Source organism: Copidosoma floridanum, unplaced genomic scaffold, assembly GCF_036245765.1.
Source record: "Copidosoma floridanum isolate Cflo_tuat_1 unplaced genomic scaffold, Cflo_Japanese_pri ptg000006l, whole genome shotgun sequence".
In the NCBI taxonomy this organism is placed as follows: domain Eukaryota; kingdom Metazoa; phylum Arthropoda; class Insecta; order Hymenoptera; family Encyrtidae; genus Copidosoma; species Copidosoma floridanum.
This window is the reverse complement of record NW_028321883.1, coordinates 17,267,508-17,289,605: the sequence shown is the minus strand read 5'-3', so window position 1 is coordinate 17,289,605 and position 22,098 is coordinate 17,267,508. Positions and strand designations below refer to the sequence as shown.

Genomic DNA, 22,098 nt, shown 5'->3' with positions numbered 1-22,098 from the left:
TGGGTATGCAAAATCAATTCATTTTTCAACTAAATTGACTAGTTCGAAATAATTTTTCAACACACCTATTGTTTCATCTGATCAATCAGATGCTCTCATATGCCTACCTTCTCATTAAAAAAGTCTAAAAAATTTATAGTTAACATTTTAAAAAATTGTCATTACTTTTTAGTTCATTGAAATTTTTTTATTGGCATTTCGCAAAGACCAAAGCATCAAAATAAAATTCTCATTTAAAATTCGAATAAAAATTAAACCAACACGTGGCGCAGATACATTTTAATTTTCTGTTCAAATAATATAAGATTGGTAATGATTTTTAATAATTTATTCGAGTTTTATAGTTAGGAGATTTTTGTTTTAGACTATAATAAGGAGAATGTGACTAAAAAATAACATATACTTTGTTCATAAATTTTTTTCAGGCATATTTAAAACATATGATGTATCAAATAAATTTTATCGTTTAAAATCAATTTAAAGTGGACAGATATCTAATGAATTAAACACTGACCATACATAAATTAATGGTTGACGTAAAATAATTATACAACATTAAAGCATATAATAATATTTGAACTATTTACATTAAAAATTTTAGTGTGCAATATTAACAAAAAAGTTTTAAAAACTAGCAATGTTCCTCAGAACAACAGCACATTTATCATGCAAATCGGTTGCAACGAGAATCAAGTACATGAAAAAAAAATTATGCACTTATAAATGTACATAAAATCAACGAATAAAAACACTGAGCAACCTAATTTCTTGGATCAAAGAAAATTTCTTCACCCTCATTTCGTTAAATATTTTCTTTTAGTTAAAGAAATGTAAGTATATTAAAAATAATATTTTATTTAATTAATTTTTTTTTTTAACTACGAATTTCTTATTTAATTGTATGAAATATTTTTTTGGATCGACTCAATTTTTTTCAATTAAAAAAAATTTTTAGCGGAATGATAGTACAGAGATTTTTTTTTTATTCAAAGAACTGGGTTGCTCAGTGAAAGTAAAATAAATAGCTTGTAGAAATCCAAACGAATAAGTAATTAATAATTGTCAATAGTAATAAAAATATTTAACTTTTATCATTCAAAGTTTTACTGATGGAATTACCAATCGCAGAAGAACCAGAGCAGTTTTGTAGACGTTGCCGCTTGCTAATGTTTGGCGAGATGGGATCTGTCAAGGGTCGTTTATTTTTGACGGGCAGTGGTAGATACTTACGTATGGGTTTGGCTATAAAAACCGTTTGCTGGCGCAGCTCCTGAATTAATTTTTCTTCCTCACGCTTCTTCTCTTCCAGATCCTGTTGAAAAAAATAAACATAAAATTCATAAAAATCTTTTTTACTGTCTATTATTTATTTATAGTTGTATTTATTAATTTAGGATATTTATTTTTTTTGTATAACTAATAGGGTGTAATTATAATATATTTATAAAAATAATAATAATATACTTGTTGCTTCAATGCCTCCAGTTGCTTGTCTTTTTGATGTCTCATTTCTCGACGAAACTGTTTGAGAGCAGCTCTAGCTTTGGTGTGCAATTTCGGTGAATACGGGTATTTCGGTATTTTTGTAGAACTTAATTGACTTTCACCATTGGCTTGGCATTCCCTGATCTGTGATAAAACACCATATCGATTACATCCTTATAAAGTATTTCTTAGTGGGATTCAGTTGTTTTTATTTCAAAGATTGTTTTCATATAAATACTATAAAAAATACAAACAGTTCTATAAATAACGAAAAAAAATTCCAATTATTCTTTAAGATTAATAAATTAAAATATAAATTACCAAAGTTTTATCAGCCGTACTAGAAGACACCTTATTGTTACTGACATCATTTCCATTCGTAGAATTAACGAAAGTAACTTGTGTACGCTTTAGATTGGATTCAAGAGCTTCTTGACTTTTGTCCTCTGTCACTTCGTGCTGGATTATAGTTATCTTAGGACTTTTATTTTTTGATGATTCATGTATGGCGTCAAAGGTCTTTATACTTTTTTGCTTTGGAGATTTTTTTGGAGTCTTGGGAGTTCGTGGATTAGTATTTATTGAAGATTTCTGCGTAAAAACAAAACTGAATGTTGATTATTTAAATTGAAATTAAAGTTTATAATAGAAGTGTATAAACAATGTCATTACAATATTTTGTTTTGGTATCCTAGACGGTGTTGTTTTCTTTGTTTCACTGAAGGTGGTAACTCTTTGTGTTACTTTTTTTGCCTTATTTTTATGAAGATTCACCTTTATTAATAATTAGTTATTAATAACAAACTAAATAAAAAATAATTAATAATTATCTACTACAGTGACAATCAAATTGATTGATTAATAATAATTATTTATTACTACTAAATTCTTATAATTATTATCATCTTTGAAACCAATGTCTCTCTATAGTGAACAAAATAAAGTATTACCAATTTATTATTTTTATTTTCTTCCGTATGTTCTTCAAACTGTCCGTAAGTACTCGTTTCTAGTTCTTCACTTCCAATTTTAACTTCTGTCCAATTTAGCATCTAGAAATAAATTGGTTTTCATTCAAGGCCAAGTAAATATTTTAGATAAAATGTTAATAATTATTCATAACAACAATATTTTATTACCCCATCGTGATCGTTACTGTCAGTACCGATGTACATCTCTCCCACTGACCTTGAAAACGAAAACCATCGTTGTGTAAGCTAGCGTATTATATGACTTTAAAAAGGATTTTAATTTCAAATAAACTCTAAACTTCTTGCAAAATATTTGAACTTTAAGTGATAAACGATCGGTAAAGATAAAATAAGAAATATGAATTTTGTACGTACGATGAAACAAACGTGTCGCTGTTTCGACAATTTTCCATGGGTTCTCTAATGTCTACGAAAAATAATAAAAAATTTCAAGGTAAATATTATAAAATCACTGTTTAGTAATAGAAAGGTATAATTAAAGTTCTTAAATTCTGCTATGCAAACAGTAATGAATAATAATACAATGAAACTATCAAATACAGTACTTTATAAGCAAAAACATTGAAATCCGTTAGATAAGTTTAAAATATTAGACTTTATAACTTTAAAAAATAAAAAAATTTCCAAGCTATTGGTTCTTACCTACATTCTACCAATATTATGAAAATGTTGGTGTTATCAACGCTAAAAGAACACCTCAACAATTACTTTCATTATTTCTCAAGCAACAAGATACCAATACAAGACTAGCTGACAACGTATGTCCACAACTTTTTCACTAAATCACACTGCTACAAACACTACTATCTACATATGTATCCATACCACCAACACATAGATCTAACGTATACAGCACCAAAACAACAATTATTTGAAAGTAGCACTTACCAAAATCTGGTACAGTGGTCAAATCGATTTTGAACCGTCGTTGGACGTCAGCAGCGATCGGCGTCTCGCAGATTTCGAGTCCTGACAGGTGCTGCTGCAGCCACCCACACCCTTTGCGCTTGTCGTCAAAACGAGGACCGGCACTGCCGGTCATGGGTGTTGGCGTCAATGTGAAAGATCTCAACTGGCTGCGGGTTACTGGAGTAGTCAGCGGATCGTTGTTTTTTTGCATACTTGATGGGTTTTTACCACGGATGGGAACTCCAAATGTGTTTATGGAAGATACGGAAGACGTGGGTTGGTTTTGTTGTATTTGTTACTGAGTACAAGAGACAATGTGACGATTCGACTTGTTATGGATGAGCACCATGAAACAAACTTTCTCGTTGGTTGTGTGTGTGTGTGTGTGTGTGTGTGTGTGGGTGTGTCCATGTGTATGTGCGTGTTTGTATTTATCTATAAGCTCAAGAAATACAATAGATAACATTTGCTAGCCGTTGTAGACTATTCTTCGTTGTATAACTATTTTGGAAAATCAACTTTCGTTTGTAAGTACAAACGATCAGGTTTTTGTAAATAAACTGTGTACATGTGAGTTTTTAGAAGGCGTTCGAATGTGACAATTGTATTGCTGTATGAACACAAAAATTTTTACTTGATTTGAAAAAAGAAGTTCATTGAAATATGATGTTTAAACAAAAACAAAAACAAAGTACATGATTTTAGTATCAACTCTATGAGTTAGAATCATCTTATATACATTTAACTGGAAGCTTTTCAAATGTTCAATTTTCAAAACCTTCATTTCAAACAGAATACAATGTAGTGTAATATTTATAATAACAATATTTTATTTTCTGCTACAACGTAATTTTTTTTTACCATTCTAGGAAGAACTTTGATTTAAAAATAGTAACATGTAGAATCATTACTAAGTTGTTTCTTCTAACATAATTCAACAGTACATACTTAAAAAAACTTTTTAGCCTAATAAATAACAGTAGTACCCAATACTCGCAGTAATTAATGAATAATTTAAAATAATAATTATTACAAATCTAATATTTATAATACTAGTCATATTAATTATAATAATAATAATAGTGATAATAATAGTAAAAATTATTATAATAATTATTAAAATAACAATAATAATAATAGTAATAATAATAATAACAATAGTAATAACAATAATAATAATTGTAATATTAATAATAATAATAATAATAATAATAATAATAATAATAATAATAATACGAAAGATTTCTTAAAACTTGGAAAAAAATTGTTTTTTCTAGGATAAATGGATTTTTCTTATTAATAAAACTTTAAAGTTTTTTTTTCATATACAATTTTTAGGAAGAATTTTTTAAAGATAAGTACAATTATACATTTTAGATGTTGAAGTTTATTCTGAATATAAAATATTAGCTTACCATTACAACACTTTTACTCTCTGTTTTCAATTGTTCTTTCATTCAAACTGTAATGCATTTTTTTGTGGGAAAAAATTGTTTCAGTTCTGTGTTAAACTTTACAAGCAGTGAAATAAATTTTTTTAGTGTGAATTAAAAAAGTATTCGCTTAATTCAGGTGACAACTATTAATAAATTACATATTTGTGCACTTTTTTAGGTACAAAAGAAGAAACAAGGAGCTGTCGAAAAAATATGTACCTCTGAAAACTTAAAACAATGAAAATTATATCGTGTATGATGGATAGCCAATTTTGTCATGAGTATCAGTGATTGCGCTGTTAATGACAACTACTGTAAGAGATTTAGAAGTTATCTAAAGAAATTTTAGAACGTTGTTGTTTTATAATTAATTGAATGGTACATTGTTTGTTGGAAATCGTGAAATGAAAATAATTCTACTGCTAACCTCGAAAGCCGGAATGAAAAAGTTCCGTTATCTAAATGGAAATTACTCATCAAAACAGACATAGCATGAAAAACAATTAGTTTAAAAAAAGCCTATAATATGTAATGAACCACTGTACCATCCAAAGATTCTGTGCATACGTGTGATTAAAAATTGTATACTAAAACGTGAATAATAAGAGTAAAATAAACTGCAATTGTTAAAAAAAATTCTTTATTAACTTTAAGTATATAACAAATATAGTATATATACGTCATAAAAAACAATATTTTCATGAAAGTTTTAGTACTTGCATCGTCATATCACTTGGAAAAAACTAAATCTAAATCATCAGTCAATAACAACAAGACTCGTCACATTTACAGTTACTCACAAGGTAAGGTCGCACAACTAATCTCGGAATAACAAGGTTTAATCTCTTGATGAACAAACTATGATTGTGAGTAACGCTTACGTTTAGTAGCACTGAGGAAAAGAGCAAGCAATGAATCCATGACTTCTTCAGCCACGGGAATAATTTCACTTGGCGGAGCGACGAAGCCGTAAAATCTACCGCTGCTCGTTTGACCTCGTAACTCGTAGCAATACGCGAACGGTATGTTGTACTTATTCTTCAACCAGTCCAACGAGCTACCAGTAGCTTCTAAAAAAATAAAAAGTGAAAAAAATCAATGTATGTCTTTTTTTTTGTGTGAAACATTATTTAATTAATATTATAAGTAATAGACGAATTTCACAATTTCAACGAACCTCCCATAAGTTCTCCAATGCTTCCTACTTCGTACTGAGTTTGGTGCCTCTTTGAAAGCGCTTTTACAGCATCAAGAGCAACAGAATACTGAGCAGAAAACGTGAAATGTATAAAACATTTAGTTGTTTCATGAAAAATATATAAGTTTGAACTTTGCTATGTGATTTTTTTTTTTTTCTTTAATTTTTTTGGTTTTCAATAATTTAGTGGTTACCTGTTCATCATAGTTATTCACACGATTTATGGTGTGTCCATAAGGGAATATGAGTTTCTGAGAGTAACTGTGGAAACTAATGTAAGCAAAGAGATTGGGTGCGATGCCATTAATATATTTAGATAGTGACTTTGTTTCCGATTCTGAAAAAGCAGATGTTCCTGGATAAATTTCACTACACGTATCATGAAACGTCCCCGGTTTACCTAAACAAGTATTAAAAATATTTAGTTTTATTTCACTGAGCAAAAAGTTTTAGAATAACTTAAACAACAAATCATCGGCATATCGTCGATTCAAATCTCATTTAATTGAAGTAACACAATTTTTTTTTATCATAGCATATGAATCGTAATTATTTAACGCTTATTATTATGTTACATGGATTTTGAGGACTTTATCGTTTAAAAGTTTTTTTTCTAGTAGAGGATGAATAAATGTCTATAACTCACCTCCCCAGTAGAAGTCCCAGTTACGATTCAGATCCACGCCGTTGCAATAACCACAAAAACCTTGATAACAGCTTAAGCTTGACGATTTTGATCGATTTTTACGCCACAACCGATAATTCATCGAAGTCGGCTAAAAATAGTAAAATTTGCGAATTACTATGTTACAAATTAAAAAAATTTTAGATTAAATTTAGAATACCTACCTGTATATGCGTATAAACATAACCATCGGGATTGACACTAGGGAAGATATACCACTCGTATGATGCAGCGAGTTGGCGAATGTCTGGTCTTTCGCTCGTCAAGAGCTCATTTATAAGGTACGTGGATGTTGAATGCGATAGCCATTCTCGGGCGTGGATTCCTCCCTCGATGAAAACGGCCTTTTTATTTTCACTAAATTTTAGATGGACGCCTTTGATGGGGCGGTTTTCCGTGGAAACACCAGCAACGATAACTTGTACATTTTTAGGGAATTTTTTTTGCAATCCGTCCAACCAATCATAAATTTCGTCCAGAGTATGGAACCTCGTCCACCCAAATGTCTTCTGCATCCAAAATAGTGAGTAATATAGTGAGTAGGGGAGCTATTAAAAAATGTAATTTATTTTAGCATATGTTACAAATCATGTGGGTAAGATGTGAGAATTTTTTTTTTACAGTACCCTATGCACTTTTGATTTCAAATCAATTTTCTCCGTATCGTTCAAGAATCGCTCAACATCTGGCACCTTTACTTGATATTGTAGACTATTAACCCTCATTAACTTCGTGAATGCTTCATTCCCATTTTGATGAACCAACAAATCAACTGTTTCGTTCACTCTTTTAGGATGCGACCAAAATGAAATCTGTCAGATATTAAAATAAGAAAATTATTTTATTTAAATCTTAAAACTATCATAAACGTTAAGAGTTTATTTTCTACTTACATTTTCTAATTTTCCATCTAATTCAAATAAGACGTCCAGTTGCTTACTCGTCCTAGGTATGATTCGGTACACCGATGCAGAATTTTTACATGATACATCTTTAACTCCGATAAAGATGACTATGAAGCATAGGCTTGTAAAAACGGGTGATAACATTTTGACTACACAAATAAAAATTTTTGGATTAGTTCGTGTTGCATTCATACTCAAACTTTTGTAAATTCTTTATTAAATTTAAATCCTTTTTTTTTGTCTGGTATAATAATTTACATCAATAACTTTGGCTTTATTTAAAAAAAAGGTTTTATTCAAATTATTAAAATAAGCGAATGACTGATATTTTTATTACTGACATTGCCGAACTAAACTACGTTATTTACACTTTTTATTGTACTATTAAAATCATTGTTGTTAAAATTTGAGTTACTGAAATTACTCCAAACAAATTTTATCTTACCACTATGACTAAAAAAAATGTGACCAATTCAAAAAAACCACAACTATACACTGTTTTCAAGAATGCTGCAGCAGAGACTTGTTATGTAGAATTCTTGACCTTGTATAATCAAGCGTTTGATTTTGATTTTCAAGTAACGCGCACATTTACAGTTAGTCGGATAATTTCTTATCAACCTTGCATCTTCTTGAACAGAATGATTATTGAAGTAAGTTTCACTCTGCCGTAACAAGACATTGGCGACTGAGGTAAACAATCACATTAAATTATCGTAAGTCAATACACATAATTCCGATGAAGGATACGTACCCAATCATCATTTAGTTGGTGCTCTAAAGTTGAAAGGTATACTCATGTAAATAAACTACACGTGTTTACACAATCTGATAAACTTCAATGTCAAAAATATAATGTTATATAACTGATTTCCCTTTTCTTTAATCCATACTTTCTGAATAAGTTATATATATATATATATCGAATACGTTAAAACCTCGGTTAAAATTGTCTAGTGTTAGATATATACCGTAACAACAAATTTATTAACTGAGTGAAAGAGCATAATTTTTTCAACAAATTTTTAAGGTTTCTATCATGTTTCAAACTTAAAAGCAAATGCAAAACAGTTACAGAATTAGTACAAAAACTGTGCTAAGTATTTAGAAAAAAATTTTCCGTATTACTCATTGATCGTAGAAAATAAAAGAGAGGTGTCACATTTGCTTTCACGACAAAAAAATGACACATTTGCTGTTGAATCATTAAAGTGTACGGTCATGATATTTTCGTTCGCATGACTTCCAGTACTGTTTAATTATGCAACTATCCTCCCAAACGTAAAAAAACAATGCTCGATAGACGATAAATATCAGAATCAAAACATTGAATTATAGTAAATGTGTGCTCTTAAAAACAATGCTTCCCTATATCGATATTTCCAACGACAAATTTTTTTTTCATCACACTTTATCCAGGCTATAGATTGGAAGTAAAAGTACCTTAGGTGTGTTTGAGAAAATAAAATATGTCATCGAAAGTCAAATAAGTATAATTTTAAAAAATATAAGTAAAACAAAATTCTCAAAAAATAACGAAAATTAGGGTGATAAAAAATATTTTTTTTATCCGAAATTTTACGTCTATATTTAGTAGAAAACCCATTTTTGTCCATCACTGCACGTTGTAAAAAAAAAAATTCTTTTTCTCTATTGATCCTAAGCTTTATTTTGGTATACTACGGGTTTGAATACACACCAATCCTTGAACTACTTTCAGTGTTTCTACGAATTGGAATATGTTTAGATTGGATGTACAAAACATGCTATTGAGATATAAATGAAATGACTCGTGGTTATTTATTTTACGATGAATAGTTGATGAAAATTTAACCCAAATACGAAAAGTTCTAGATGCTTCTGCTGCGTTGTGGGTTTTAAGGACATAGTCATAAAACTTTTTTACTTTTTTATTGTTTGACATAATATTCATTACACTCGGCTGTAAACATGGAAAACCAAAGAAACGTTTAATAAATCTGAGAATTGTTTTTTTTTAACTATTTTTATGATTTTTATAAATATCGGTTTTTTACACTTGTATAAAATTAAGCCACAGATAATTCTTGGAGTTAAAATTTATATTTGTTATAGTTTAAGTGACTATCGGAGATTCGTTGATAATTTACAAGACAAACTGCTAATTCATAATTTTATTATAAATAACTGCATAGCGTGTAAACTAAAAAAATTTTGATTGAACATTTACTTTTTTATTTATTAATTCTACCAATATTTTTGGTTGACAATGCTTAAATAGGTATAGAAAATACGCTATGAACGTATATATTTTATTTATGAATGACTGTTCAACGTCTTTGTGAAAGCTCATCGAGTTTGGTTTCAGATTTTAATAAACAAGATTTGTATTTCAATTCAACGTTCACATATTCAAATGAATACACGTGTATCTCTTACTTTGCACATTATTTTGTATCTCTATGTAGAGCTTATATTTATATACTATGTCAATCTGAACTATTGTTTTGGTTATCAACTATGCCTCTTGTTTGCCCTACTAAAAAGAGCAATAATCGAATTAACGACTCTTTTGCCGACGGAAATGATTTCACTTGGTAAAACTTCCAGGCCATATCCTTTACTGTGTGCGGTTGCGTTGTCAAGTGTTGGGTACAGGTATACGAAAGGTACATGATGTTTATTCTTCACCCAATAAACGGAGCTTCCATTTGCATCTTAAACATATGAAATAAAAAAATTGCTATATTTTTCAGTATATTATTATTATTTATTGTATACTCAAAGAACCAAATACGACATTTGTTACACAAACCTTTCATAAGTTTTTCGATACTTCCAACTTGAAATTCAGTGCCATATTCTTTTGAAAGACTTTTTACAGCAGCCAAAGCAGCAAAATGCTATACAATAAAATTTAAATTAATTTTTTTCCAAATGAACATGATTGTGTGAAAATATCCAAGCATTAGAAAAAGAATTCAATAATAAATTGTTGAAAAATAGTGTTTAAGGTGGCTCCAGCGCCTAGTGCCGTATCAAAATGGGGAGACTAAAAATTAATCATTATTTTCTTTAAAATATGGTATAAAATTATCGTAGAGACTGTTGTAAGCCATATTCTACATTTTATCTGTTACTTTAGTGAGTAAATATAAAAAAACAAAAAAGTTTTATGGTGCCCTAATTGATGAACTGTTACGGTACGCTCGTAAGTTCAAGAGTAGTTATACCTATATATATGTACTCTGCAGAATGCAAACAGCTGAGAGCTGACTTGCACTCGCACCTGTATACTTAGTCTCCGATTATTTAAAGATTTTGTTCCATAACAAGACACTTTTCTCATGTCATCGAAAACTGCGTAATAATATATGCAAGATAGTATGTTTTTTGCACCTTACGGGTTATTTATATAAGTGCAGCAGTAGGTTGTATATCGCGTAAGCTTGCATTTCATATCTAACCCGTCTTAAAACTACGATTTTCTAAGCATGATTTCTTACAATTTTCATCGTCAACCTTAATTTTTTTTTATACGAATAGAAAGATGGGAATCCAAAGAATATAATTCAATTTTATTAACCTCGGTTGGGTTGTTTATAATTTTAACATTGAGGCCACTGGAGCCACCTTAAAACTTAAAACAATTTTATCTCAGTCTGTACATTAGAAAAAAATACCTGTTCGTTTTTTCTTTTTAAAATTTCTTTTTGATCTTGTATGAGATAATCGTATGGATACATTAGCTTCTTACTGTGACTATTGAAACTTATATAAGCAAGAAGATCGTGTGCAATAGTATCAATATATTCTGATAATGACTTTGTTTCAACTTCGGAAAATGCAAAGTCTCCAGCGTAATATGGACTACATGGATCATTGAACTTCTCTGATTTTCCTGCAAAAATAATCAAAACTATTTAATTTAGTGAATAGCTTAAACTGAACAATATTTTTATATAAACAGATGATAAAAATGAAAAAAATGCTGTTTCTACGATGCCTTTGAGCTCCATACTGCGTGACTTGAATTTATTTTTTCATTGGTAAGAATTAAAATTTAAAAAACTTTATGTAAATAAAATTTATTAAATCGATTCAACAAAAACAATACCTCCCCATTGAATGTTCCAATTGCGATTAAGGTTCACTCCATCACAATCATTTCGTTGACAGGAATATCCAGGGCAAAGGTGCTTTGTTTGTTTTGATCTATTTTTTACCCACCATCGATATGAAATTAATGGCTAAAAACAACATTAATCTTGGTTTATTAATTATTCTAAAAACATTCTGATAATAAATTATGATACTTACACTTTTATGCGTATAAACATAACCATCCGGATTGACACTAGGGAAGATATACCACTCGTATGATGCAGCGAGTTGGCGAATGTCTGGTCTTTCGCTCGTCAAAAGCTTATTTATTAGGTACGTGGATGTTGAATGCGATAGCCATTCTCGGGCGTGGATTCCTCCCTCGATGAAAACGGCCTTTTTATTTTCACTAAATTTTAGATGGACGCCTTTGATGGGGCGGTTTTCCGTGGAAACACCAGCAACGATAACTTGTACATTTTTAGGGAATTTTTTTTGCAATCCGTCCAACCAATCATAAATTTCGTCCAGAGTATGGAATCTCAACCATCCAAATTTGCTCTGCTTTTGAAATAATAAATTGTAGAATTGCGGAAAAAATTTATCTCATGTAAGTGAGTATTGTTAATTATTCTTGTTGTTAATATTATAAAATTCTTTGACTAGAATCCCTTATTTTATTTAGCTTATAAAATAATAAATATCAGTGGAACAATATTTATTTTTATTTTGATTATTGAATCTTCTAAAAATCTGAAAAATAATTAAAAGTAGTTTTTCATACGCACATTTCCGTGTTGACTAATATTGGTCCTCGGATGAATTTGATACACTTGTGCAGAATTGTCACTTGAGCTATTTACTACTCCTGTGAAGATAACTATGAGACACAGATATAAAAAACCCGTTGACGTCATGTTCACTCAACTAGAATAAAAAATTATCAACATGACATAAGAGTAAAATTTATACATAGTTTATTCTCATATAGTTTGTCAAATGTGTGAGTAATTTCATATTTTATAATATATTTTATAAACATACTAAATTATTGTGATTAGTCGCTTTATACTACAACCTTTTTTTATTTTAAAATAATTATTGAGCAAGAGTTTCACAGTTTTTAAGGTTTGTACGTTGTCATCGCCAATTTAAAGAGCTATCACATAAGATGATATCTTCCAAAATGACTTCTTTTTCAGCTTTTTCAAAATAACTTGAAAACAAAGCAAAATTAAGGTACATTGAAAGGATACTTTTTTTGAAGAGGATGGAATTTTCCATGTTAATACCTTTTCCTAAATATTACTCACTAATAATAAAAAATAAACTGTTTTCAAAGCGTATTTCTATGGAAAATTCGATTCTTTGTGAAAAAGTATCTTTGCAAAATATATTAATTCTTTGTTTTCGAGATATTGAAAAAAAAAAACAAAAAAAAAAAAAACGAAAAAAATGTGGTTTTAGATCTTCCTCGAAAATTCATCTATGAAATCAAGAACACTTTGTGATTTTAACATATTTAGGTGCTAAACTGTAAGACTAGACTATAAAATTACTTAAAAAAAACTTCTCCTTTTATTTTTTTAAATGCCTTTATAGATAATCTAATTAAATAAGCTCAATTAGGACCATTTTTTGTAAAATTAAACATGTGTTACATCTGTGAAATGCACAACACGTTTTTTCCTTATCGCAAAATTTATTTTTTACGATATCACAACTTTCTATTTATTTTAATAAAAACAATGCTTGACCTTATCTTAGATTTTTAATAACTGTATTGTACTCAAGTTCTTAAAAGATCTTCATGATTCAAAATATCTTATTTTTCATTTCTATTATCACTCAAGTTTCAATGACCCATCTCGAATCCTGTTCCATATGTATATATAGGCCGATCAATAATGGTAAGAGTTGCTTATTTAAACTATAATGCAGTCCACCTTTCTATATACTAAACATAAACTATCACATTTTATAGACCTGATACTAAAATTAAAATCTTCCGTACCAATCGCTTACGTTGTAAAGTATTCACCAAAGATTCGACTTATACAAAAGACTGCATGATAGCATACTATCTCTAAATTCTTTTTTAAACTACGTAATCTCAAAAATTTACATACAATTTCCATTACGATTAGTTATCAGAGCGATACGAGTTCATAAAAAACCCAATTAAAGTCAATGTTAAACATGCAACGCTAAGTTCTTATAAAAATAGTTTTTTTATGCCATATTGATACATTTTAGCATAACATTATACATCGTCAAAAATTTTCAAATATTATATGGTAAAATACAAAGTGTTTGACATATGCATTTTCTAGTTCTATTTTGTTTCAATTGTTTTTTTTTTTTTTTTTTTTTTTTTAATGGAGGAACAATTTATTACCTGACAATATAGTATTTGAACTATTGAAATATCAGAAATTTTATGTTTCTTCTACACCATTGTACATACATACGTTTGTTAGTTTTATTCATCAAATTAATAATAATTAATGTACTGCATGAATACTTAGAGCAAAGTATTTAAGATCTACTTGTTCAAAAAAAATTATTCAACAAATTTTTTCCACTTATCTACGCTTTTTTTTGTATCATCTTACAATAGGTTTAAAAAAATTTTGAAATATTTTTTAGGAATAATAATTTAAAATCGAATTATTTAAAGTAATATTATAAGATGGTATATTTTTAACATTATTTAAAGAAATATGTTTCCAAAAAATTTTTTTTGAATTGATACGCTCTTCTAACTAGTTATCGCGTTTCTGATATATTTAAAACGAGTAAAATTTCTCAAAAACTCCGATATACTATAAACAATCCGTTAAAATGTTTTGGTATGTAAAGTTAAGCTCCTATTAGTACTGCATTGAAAGTTACTACTTGTTTTCATTTATTTCAGGTTGAGCTAACTAAATATTTTTTGCTGTTCTTAGACTACATGCAGTCATTTCTAATTAGCTAAAAAACCGCAGTTCTCGTTATTCACTTCCTAAATTTAATTTTCATATTGTTTTCCACAAAATTTTTGTTAATAATAGTGGTAATGATAAAACAAAACTGATTAATTGATTTTATTGTATTAAGGAATGCTAATATGGTGATGTTAGAGACAAGGAAAACGCTGTAAATGAGCATTGGTTAATGGTTAAAGCCGCAGTTATTGGAAAAGTGACATTATCAAAATTTTAGAGAAATTTAGCGATACACTTAAAAAAATTGAATCGCAAAGTTAATTGTTGTAGAGAAGTTCTCCTAGTGCAATTATTGTAAATGACAATTTGAAAAACGATATTCCTACAGTTTTATAGTTTTCAAATGTCCTCTGATTTTTCTAACTAAAAATTACTTCTAGACTGGTTTTACATTAATTTTCTTGTAATTTTTGGCCGTTATTATGGTTACCATCTGAATGACGGCAACTCATATGTGAGGTTGATCTAATTTACGGTAATCTCAATACTATGCGAATAAATAAGATATTTAATTTTTGTTGAAAATTATTATAAATTATTTCAACCCCTAACTTAATCATGTGATATCATTCAGATGGCCCATTTTTGCCACCAATTACATGCAAATTAAACCATAAATATTTTAGAAGTAATTTTTGGTCAGTAAGATCACTGGATATTTTCTACATTCTTATGTTTTTTAAACGTTGTGGGCTTTTAACATAATTATATAAACGTTTCCTTTGACTTCCTCAATGTTAATAATTAAAAAAAATAGACTTGAATCAATGATAAGGGTTAAAAGTTTAAAATATTAGACTGAAACAGCAACATAACATTTAGTTCTACAAAAAAAAGGTAAGTAAACAATCGAAAAGAAATACCGTAAATAAAAAATTGTTATTATTATAGTAGTACATTATTATAAAATGTAAAAGGTATTAATGAATGATAGTTAACTAATTCTTACAAAAAAGATCTTGTAATGAAACAGCTTGCTAAGAGACCACTATTAAACTGTTCGATTGCTCCAAATTGAACGACAAAGCGGTGCAACTAACACCCAGGCTTTTATAGGTGCACTTCTGCTTCATTTTGAGCACGATCGATCCCCACCATCCAAACAAAAAAGTTTCTAGAATTTTCAGAAGCTATTCCACAGTTACTGTTCTTCAGGATGTGCTGCGCGAATTCATCTGGGTATTTCAAATTAGTGGTGCTGATAATATTTCCCAATAGTTTGGAACCATTAAATAAGCTAAGGATAAAAAAAAACTATCTAAAACAGCGGAAATAAATTGTGTTTGAAAAGCATTTTTGTGACCCATAAAGACGACGTCCCTTGATTACACAACAGATAGTTACATGATACTTATTTTATACAAAGAAAATATAATAAAAATGCTATGTGGCTTCTGTATTTTAAATACCAGCCTTACAGTCCATGAATCTGATAATCGTCTCATTTAAAATCAACTTAATTGTATGTATTCTCATGGATACGTAAATGATTTTTGTTAGAGTCATCAAGTCATCCGTTAACTGAATCCTTCTGAACATGGATTCAGTAAAATAATAGATTTTTTATCAAATAAATATTTTTTATTGTGAATTTCAGCTCTACAGGGCGTAAATAAAAATATATTAGTAGGTGAAGGTGAAGACGCTCCATCAGTTAGAGGGCGCTACAACAGAATTTATCGTGAGGTTATAAATCATCATGAGCCCTTTTTATAAAATGCCAAGAGACGAAACACAATCTAGTTTGTGTTTTTTGTTTCACTAAATATTTTTTTATTTTATCTAGCGATTTTATAAATATTTGGTAAGTTCACCCGAATGAACTTAAAATAAATCTCATTCTTCATTATAAAGACTAAAATCGAATCTATCATTTTACTCATTGGTCTTTGATTTGGTTGATTTGAGAGATATCACCCTACGTTTGTTTTTCGACTATTTGCTAACTTGGATTTTTCGTTTTTCCATATCCTTAGAATTTTTTCCCACATAATTTTAGCAAGCAATAGAGCTTTTAACAATATTTTTTACTCTTTACAATTTCCATACATGGAAGAAAAACAGGGTAAATGATTGTTATAATATGTAAATTTTTTAGAATATCACATTCTTAAATAACGAAGCTGATATTTGAAAACTATTAATCTTACGTACCCCTACTTTTTTTTCTAATTAAAACATTAGTTAATTAAAACAACTTTGGGCTAATTATTAAAAAAGGGGATGCTACCAGTATTATCAAATATAAGAGACGTTTTATAAATTAAATTCGATTCTCTGTAAAATTGATCCAAGAATCTATGGAAAAATTTTCTCATATTTTTAACTCGGTGTGAACATGAAACAATTCAGTGTAATTGTCATGTCTAAAAATACTTAAAATGCAGTTTTAAAAAAAAGATTACTTCCATCTAAAATAAAAATATCTAAAGTGTTTGATAAGATACATTGTTTAGCTTGACTTTGGTTTTGAATTTTTTCGTACAAGCTAATGTGTCGTGACCAATATTTTTATTTTCGTAAAATAAATATACTAAAAAATTATCTTCCTCCCCCAGTTAGTTTTTGAAGGATTTTTCTATTTTCATTAAACCGTTCAAGCGACCGTTTTAAGTAGAATTGTATTAAATTACCATCTTAAAAATAATTAACATAGCACACGTAAGTTAATTTTTTTGGCACTGAAATTAAAAATTTTTTTAATTAAACTAAGCGATTGCAATTTAAATAAGTGCGCAAAGATAAAATTCATTTATTTAGAATATATTTTGACACATTTTGATATATTTTTATTTTTGATGAATTATTTTTATGCTACAAAAATACTGCATTTATCTACAGTAAATTTTACATGAAACGTATCCAAAAATATTAGAGACAATTTTCATACTTTTTACAATAAAAAGTACTTTTAGAATGTTTTTTTTTAATTTCACTATTAATAAGGACTAATATTATAATAGCAACAATAAGCACACTACTTGATATATGTCAGTCGAAATTATTTCTTTAAGACCCAATTGTTTGTGCTCTCACAGGTATCTTGTCAAAGATAGTTAGTGTCTAGAATATGATTTTTTAATGTATTTTATTTAAAAAAAGCTTCTTGTTGAATACAGATTTCTAATTTTCATCCAAAATAACTGGTTCTCATAAAAAAACATAATATACAAAAATAACGAGTACTTAATGAGTACTTTATGAAATCGTTTTGTGTTGTAGTAAAAAGACAAAAAAATTAATACTACAAAACAATCAATTTTTATCACATATACATATACACTTTAAGACACATTTACAGTAAATAAAAATAAATACTATTATATGTGTATGAATCATAATTAAATTAGTTAGATATATACTGCCATGTGATGGTCAACCATTACGATATTATTGAATAGCTTATTGGCAGTGGCATCACTCTTTTATTTTTTAACACGTCTTTGAACCAATCCACTGATTTTTTTGCTATTCTGGTCCTGTTCAGATCAGTAAAATTGACTTGGAAGAGTCCAAACCGTTCACTGTAATATTTTTGTTTTTCTTATTTTTAACTTTTTGGTTAGGAAATTGTATAAAATGAATATTTTGACTTACGTATAACCAACTTTCCATTCAAAATTATCTAAGAGACTCCAGACTGAGTAACCTTTAACATTACATCCATGATTTTTTATTGCTTTAAGCATACTTGCCATGTACAAATAATGATATTGAATTCGTTGATAATCTTCCAATATTCCATTATCAGATATTCCATTTTCAGTAACATACACCGCTACATTTCCGTATTTGTTTTTTATTTTTATCAAAGTATCTTCTAATCCTTCTGGTACAACCTAAAAATATTTCCATAGAATGTACTTGAAAAAAATGTTTACCAAGTCATCATTACCAACTTGATAAATGTCATTATAAACATCAAGATTAATTTTTTCCCTCATGACTATTCATACATCAATAAAACTAATCATTTATTCTTGCTAAACAAACGTAAAAAGTTTTTAATTAAATCATAAAAGAAAATCTGTTTCCCTTAGTAATTATAACTATTATGTGTCAATAATCAATATAAGATTATTTATTTAATCCAGTTTTAACATAGTCAATATAAAAAAAGCTCATGATGATATGAGAAGCATGTCAATGTTTATCTGGTATATTTCGTAGTCCAATTATTATTTCATTGAATGTACTACCCATACAATTAATAAAAACTTACTTGAAGCCAAGAACTTGCGGTATTAGGCCATGCAGGATCTTTACTGTATATTATTCCATCATCGTTTGGGTAAATAGTATAATTTATTCTTGGAGCCGGCTCTACTAAGCGACTAGTATAATGATTTACCCCCAAGAAATCAAATGTTCCTCTAGTAAAAATTACGTATTAGGGCGAAATAAATATGTATTCCTCGAATTATTAATAAGAGTTTCAATTAGTATGAACTCATCAATTGTTTTCTTATGAAGACAAATAAAGAGTCTCATTGAATATACATGTATATGAATATAATGCTCACTTAATGTACTTAATCCATTTTTTTGAAAAAGTTGGCAACCTCGATCGTTCTAATCCCTCAAATTTACTATTTTCCGCGACTCTTTGTTTGACAAGAGGTGGATAATCACCGTCTTGTGAATAAATTGGATGAGCATATCTATCGAATGCGAATTGGAAAGCTACTTCATCAGAGATCGAGTCACTTTTGTGCACGGGATAGAAGTAAAATGTGTTCAACACTATTCCTATGTGTCCATTTTGTTTCGACCTAAATTCTTCGTTGTAAATGTGGTATGCTCTAGCATGAGCTTTAATGATGTTGTGAGTGCAAAGATATTCTGTTTCTGTAGAGTAAACATTTTTATTATTTGTAGCACCAAGTGCTGTTCATAAGAGAAAAAAAATAGATAGCAAACTTTACAAAGTCAGCTGTAATCCAAAATTGTATTCTCATAAAATAATTAAATACGCACCAAGTGAAAATGATCCTTTGTGCAATATATCTTGTCTGCAAACATCGTGTGGCTCATTTATGGTAGAAAAAATTTTAACTCTATCACCAAACGCCCGAAACACAACTCTAGCATAATCACCAAACCAATTGACCATAGCTTCATTGGACCAGCCACCCATGTCTTCAAACTTTTGGGGGTGATCCCAATGGTAAATCGTAACAAATGGCTTGATGTTATGTTTCAACAATTCATTAATTAAGTTGTTGTAATATTCTATGCCATCTTCACTGACAACATTTGAATGACCAGTTGGTAGTATTCTGGTCCAGCTTAAGGAAAATCGGTAAAAGTCCATCTAAACGAAAAAATAGATTTACAAAAATCTACCAAGTAATATAATGTACTTTTTGACACTCAATGAGGTGGATAGTTTAAATTTAATTACTTTTGCTCGATAGTTTTAACTACAAAAATAGTGTTGAAAAATGTTTAAACTTAATGTTTTGTACTTACACCTAATTTTTTTAATGCTTTGACATCTTCTTTATACTTATGGTATGAGTCACAAGCAACATCGCCACTGGAATTATCTACGATTTTCCACGGTTTACTGTGAGTAAATCTATCCCAAGCATTTTCTCCTTTATCTACAAATATTTTTATACATTGAAAATTATTTTTTAGTTCCAGCGATAAAATTTACCCCCTTAAAGATTTAAAGTTTGATTAAGTTAATTTTGACGTTTATTGAAAAATTCTGAATTTTAGAAGTAGGTAAACACTAGCTCTCTGTACCTGATATATTCCATGCCCCTTCTATTTGATAGGCACTTGTTGAACATCCAATTAAAAATCCATCTGGAAACGATAGATCAACTTCTGCGAATACAGACACGAAACTAAAGACAACAAATGACGTTTAGTATTATTAAATGTTGTAATTTTAAAAAATTTTAAATTGGTACTTTAAGGTTATTAGTTGCACAAATGACAGTAAAATAACAGCGTTGGTTAAAAATTATTCTCAAGTATACTTTAATCGTACAGCTTAAAAATAAATTATATACAGTAATGAAATGACCCAATATTCTTACTTGATGTACAATAAAATGCTGAGTGCCTTAGTAGATCGACGAGATCTCATAATTCAAGTACACTAGTAAAACTACTGTTAATTAAAATATTTTCCAGTAGTAGAAATCTTTGACTAATAAACTAGTTCACAATTTCAAGACACAATTATTTTTAAGAGCAAAATTTTCATACCGCAACTGATGTATGCCAACTACAAGGTGGTTTATATACGTTATGGATCATATTTTATCTCCTATAAGTTCAACGTCTAAAAAAGGCCCCCTACCCTTTTAAGCGACTCTACCATTGATAACACAAAAATTTTGAAACTAATGTAAACGTGAAATGGACGTATAGATAAGGTATATCTTGATTATAATATCAATATTTATGACATATCTCCATCATAAGTTTGACGTTTGATGATAAAACAGATTATAATAACAATTACAATGATGAAAATAATAATAAATATATCAAGTCTGTTCTTACGTCATGAGACACTTAGCAAATTATCGATTGCATTATGAAATCTTTGGAATTACAGTGTTTCCCTGGTTTATTTCACGATTATGAATTACCAATACTAATAACATTTCTGTTGATTAAAGTTAATAAAATAATTTTCGCTTCCTGCATTTGTTTCGATAACCCATAATCAAAATATAACTTTTTGAAAAAGTTTTAAAAATATGAGATATTTTTACAACATGCTATTTCTTTAGATTTGTAAATTCTTAGAGACTTTTAATATATTTATAAAATAAGAAGTCCTTTAGGATCGTATAAGTATTTTATTTAATTTTAAAAAGGGCTCATAGGGAAAAACGATACTATTATGTAATTTTTTTTCTTCTGTGCATCATTCAATTTTTAATTTTACATTTTTATTTGTTGATTCCCTGAACCAACTAAATTAATAAAATTCCATTTTAATATCCCACGTGATATATTCGTGAAATTTCAAATAGCTTCTGTAATAAAACACGTCATATATTTTTGAAAACACAAAATAAAAAAGTTTACTTATCCGTTTGATTATATTTGTATTCTGTCAAATTTTTTTTTTTTTTTAACTTTATTTTTAATTCATACGATGGATTTTCATTAAAACCATGTATATTTTATTTCACTTAATTATTCTGGGCTCATAATTTTTGAAAGGTATCTTTGTTTCTACTATATCTTTACTAAAAATATTACCCTTACTTGTATTTGTTATGAGGTAAACACATTACAACGGACTTTTAAGTGAGCTTTACAAGGTTTCCAAAAATAATTCCCAAAATTTTTAAACAATGCAACAAGGTACTTGTTAAAAATTCTGAGAAGGTTTACTGAATTTTCCAGAAATAATTAAAAAGTTACTCAGATCACCGCAT

General features: G+C 28.6%; 3 protein-coding genes across 4 annotated transcripts; all 3 read right to left on the bottom strand.

Annotated features, from left to right (window-relative positions):
* Window positions 1-1,002: 1,002 nt before the first annotated feature.
* LOC149375561 (uncharacterized) lies at window positions 1,003-3,597 on the bottom strand. The gene is made up of 8 exons (XM_089598752.1): window positions 3,366-3,597; window positions 2,832-2,883; window positions 2,625-2,673; window positions 2,436-2,537; window positions 2,158-2,259; window positions 1,807-2,076; window positions 1,465-1,629; window positions 1,003-1,312 (listed from the first exon to the last, which is right to left on the bottom strand). Exons 1-8 carry the CDS (start codon window positions 3,595-3,597, stop codon window positions 1,082-1,084), a joined length of 1,203 nt encoding a protein of 400 aa, XP_089454878.1. The 3' UTR covers window positions 1,003-1,081.
* Window positions 3,598-5,503: 1,906 nt separating this feature from the next.
* LOC106639977 (zinc carboxypeptidase-like) lies at window positions 5,504-8,226 on the bottom strand. 2 transcript variants are annotated; one of them, XM_089598502.1, is made up of 8 exons: window positions 8,056-8,226; window positions 7,599-7,759; window positions 7,332-7,517; window positions 6,870-7,253; window positions 6,667-6,796; window positions 6,215-6,420; window positions 6,000-6,087; window positions 5,504-5,892 (listed from the first exon to the last, which is right to left on the bottom strand). In XM_089598502.1, the coding sequence occupies exons 2-8, from the start codon at window positions 7,752-7,754 to the stop codon at window positions 5,681-5,683; spliced, it is 1,362 nt and encodes a 453-aa protein (XP_089454628.1). In that variant the 5' UTR covers window positions 7,755-7,759; window positions 8,056-8,226; the 3' UTR covers window positions 5,504-5,680. The 2 variants fall into 2 exon arrangements, with proteins under 2 accessions (XP_089454628.1, XP_089454629.1); XM_089598503.1 differs by lacking the exon at window positions 8,056-8,226 and adding an exon at window positions 7,805-7,862.
* A 1,877-nt stretch (window positions 8,227-10,103) lies between these two features.
* On the bottom strand, window positions 10,104-22,098 carry LOC106639975 (myrosinase 1-like). Its single transcript, XM_089598751.1, has 13 exons — window positions 22,094-22,098; window positions 20,438-20,541; window positions 20,156-20,289; window positions 19,650-19,997; window positions 19,207-19,538; window positions 18,906-19,056; window positions 18,281-18,522; window positions 18,070-18,207; window positions 11,910-12,252; window positions 11,707-11,839; window positions 11,273-11,490; window positions 10,405-10,492; window positions 10,104-10,306 (listed from the first exon to the last, which is right to left on the bottom strand). The coding sequence occupies exons 1-13, from the start codon at window positions 22,096-22,098 to the stop codon at window positions 10,104-10,106; spliced, it is 2,439 nt and encodes an 812-aa protein (XP_089454877.1).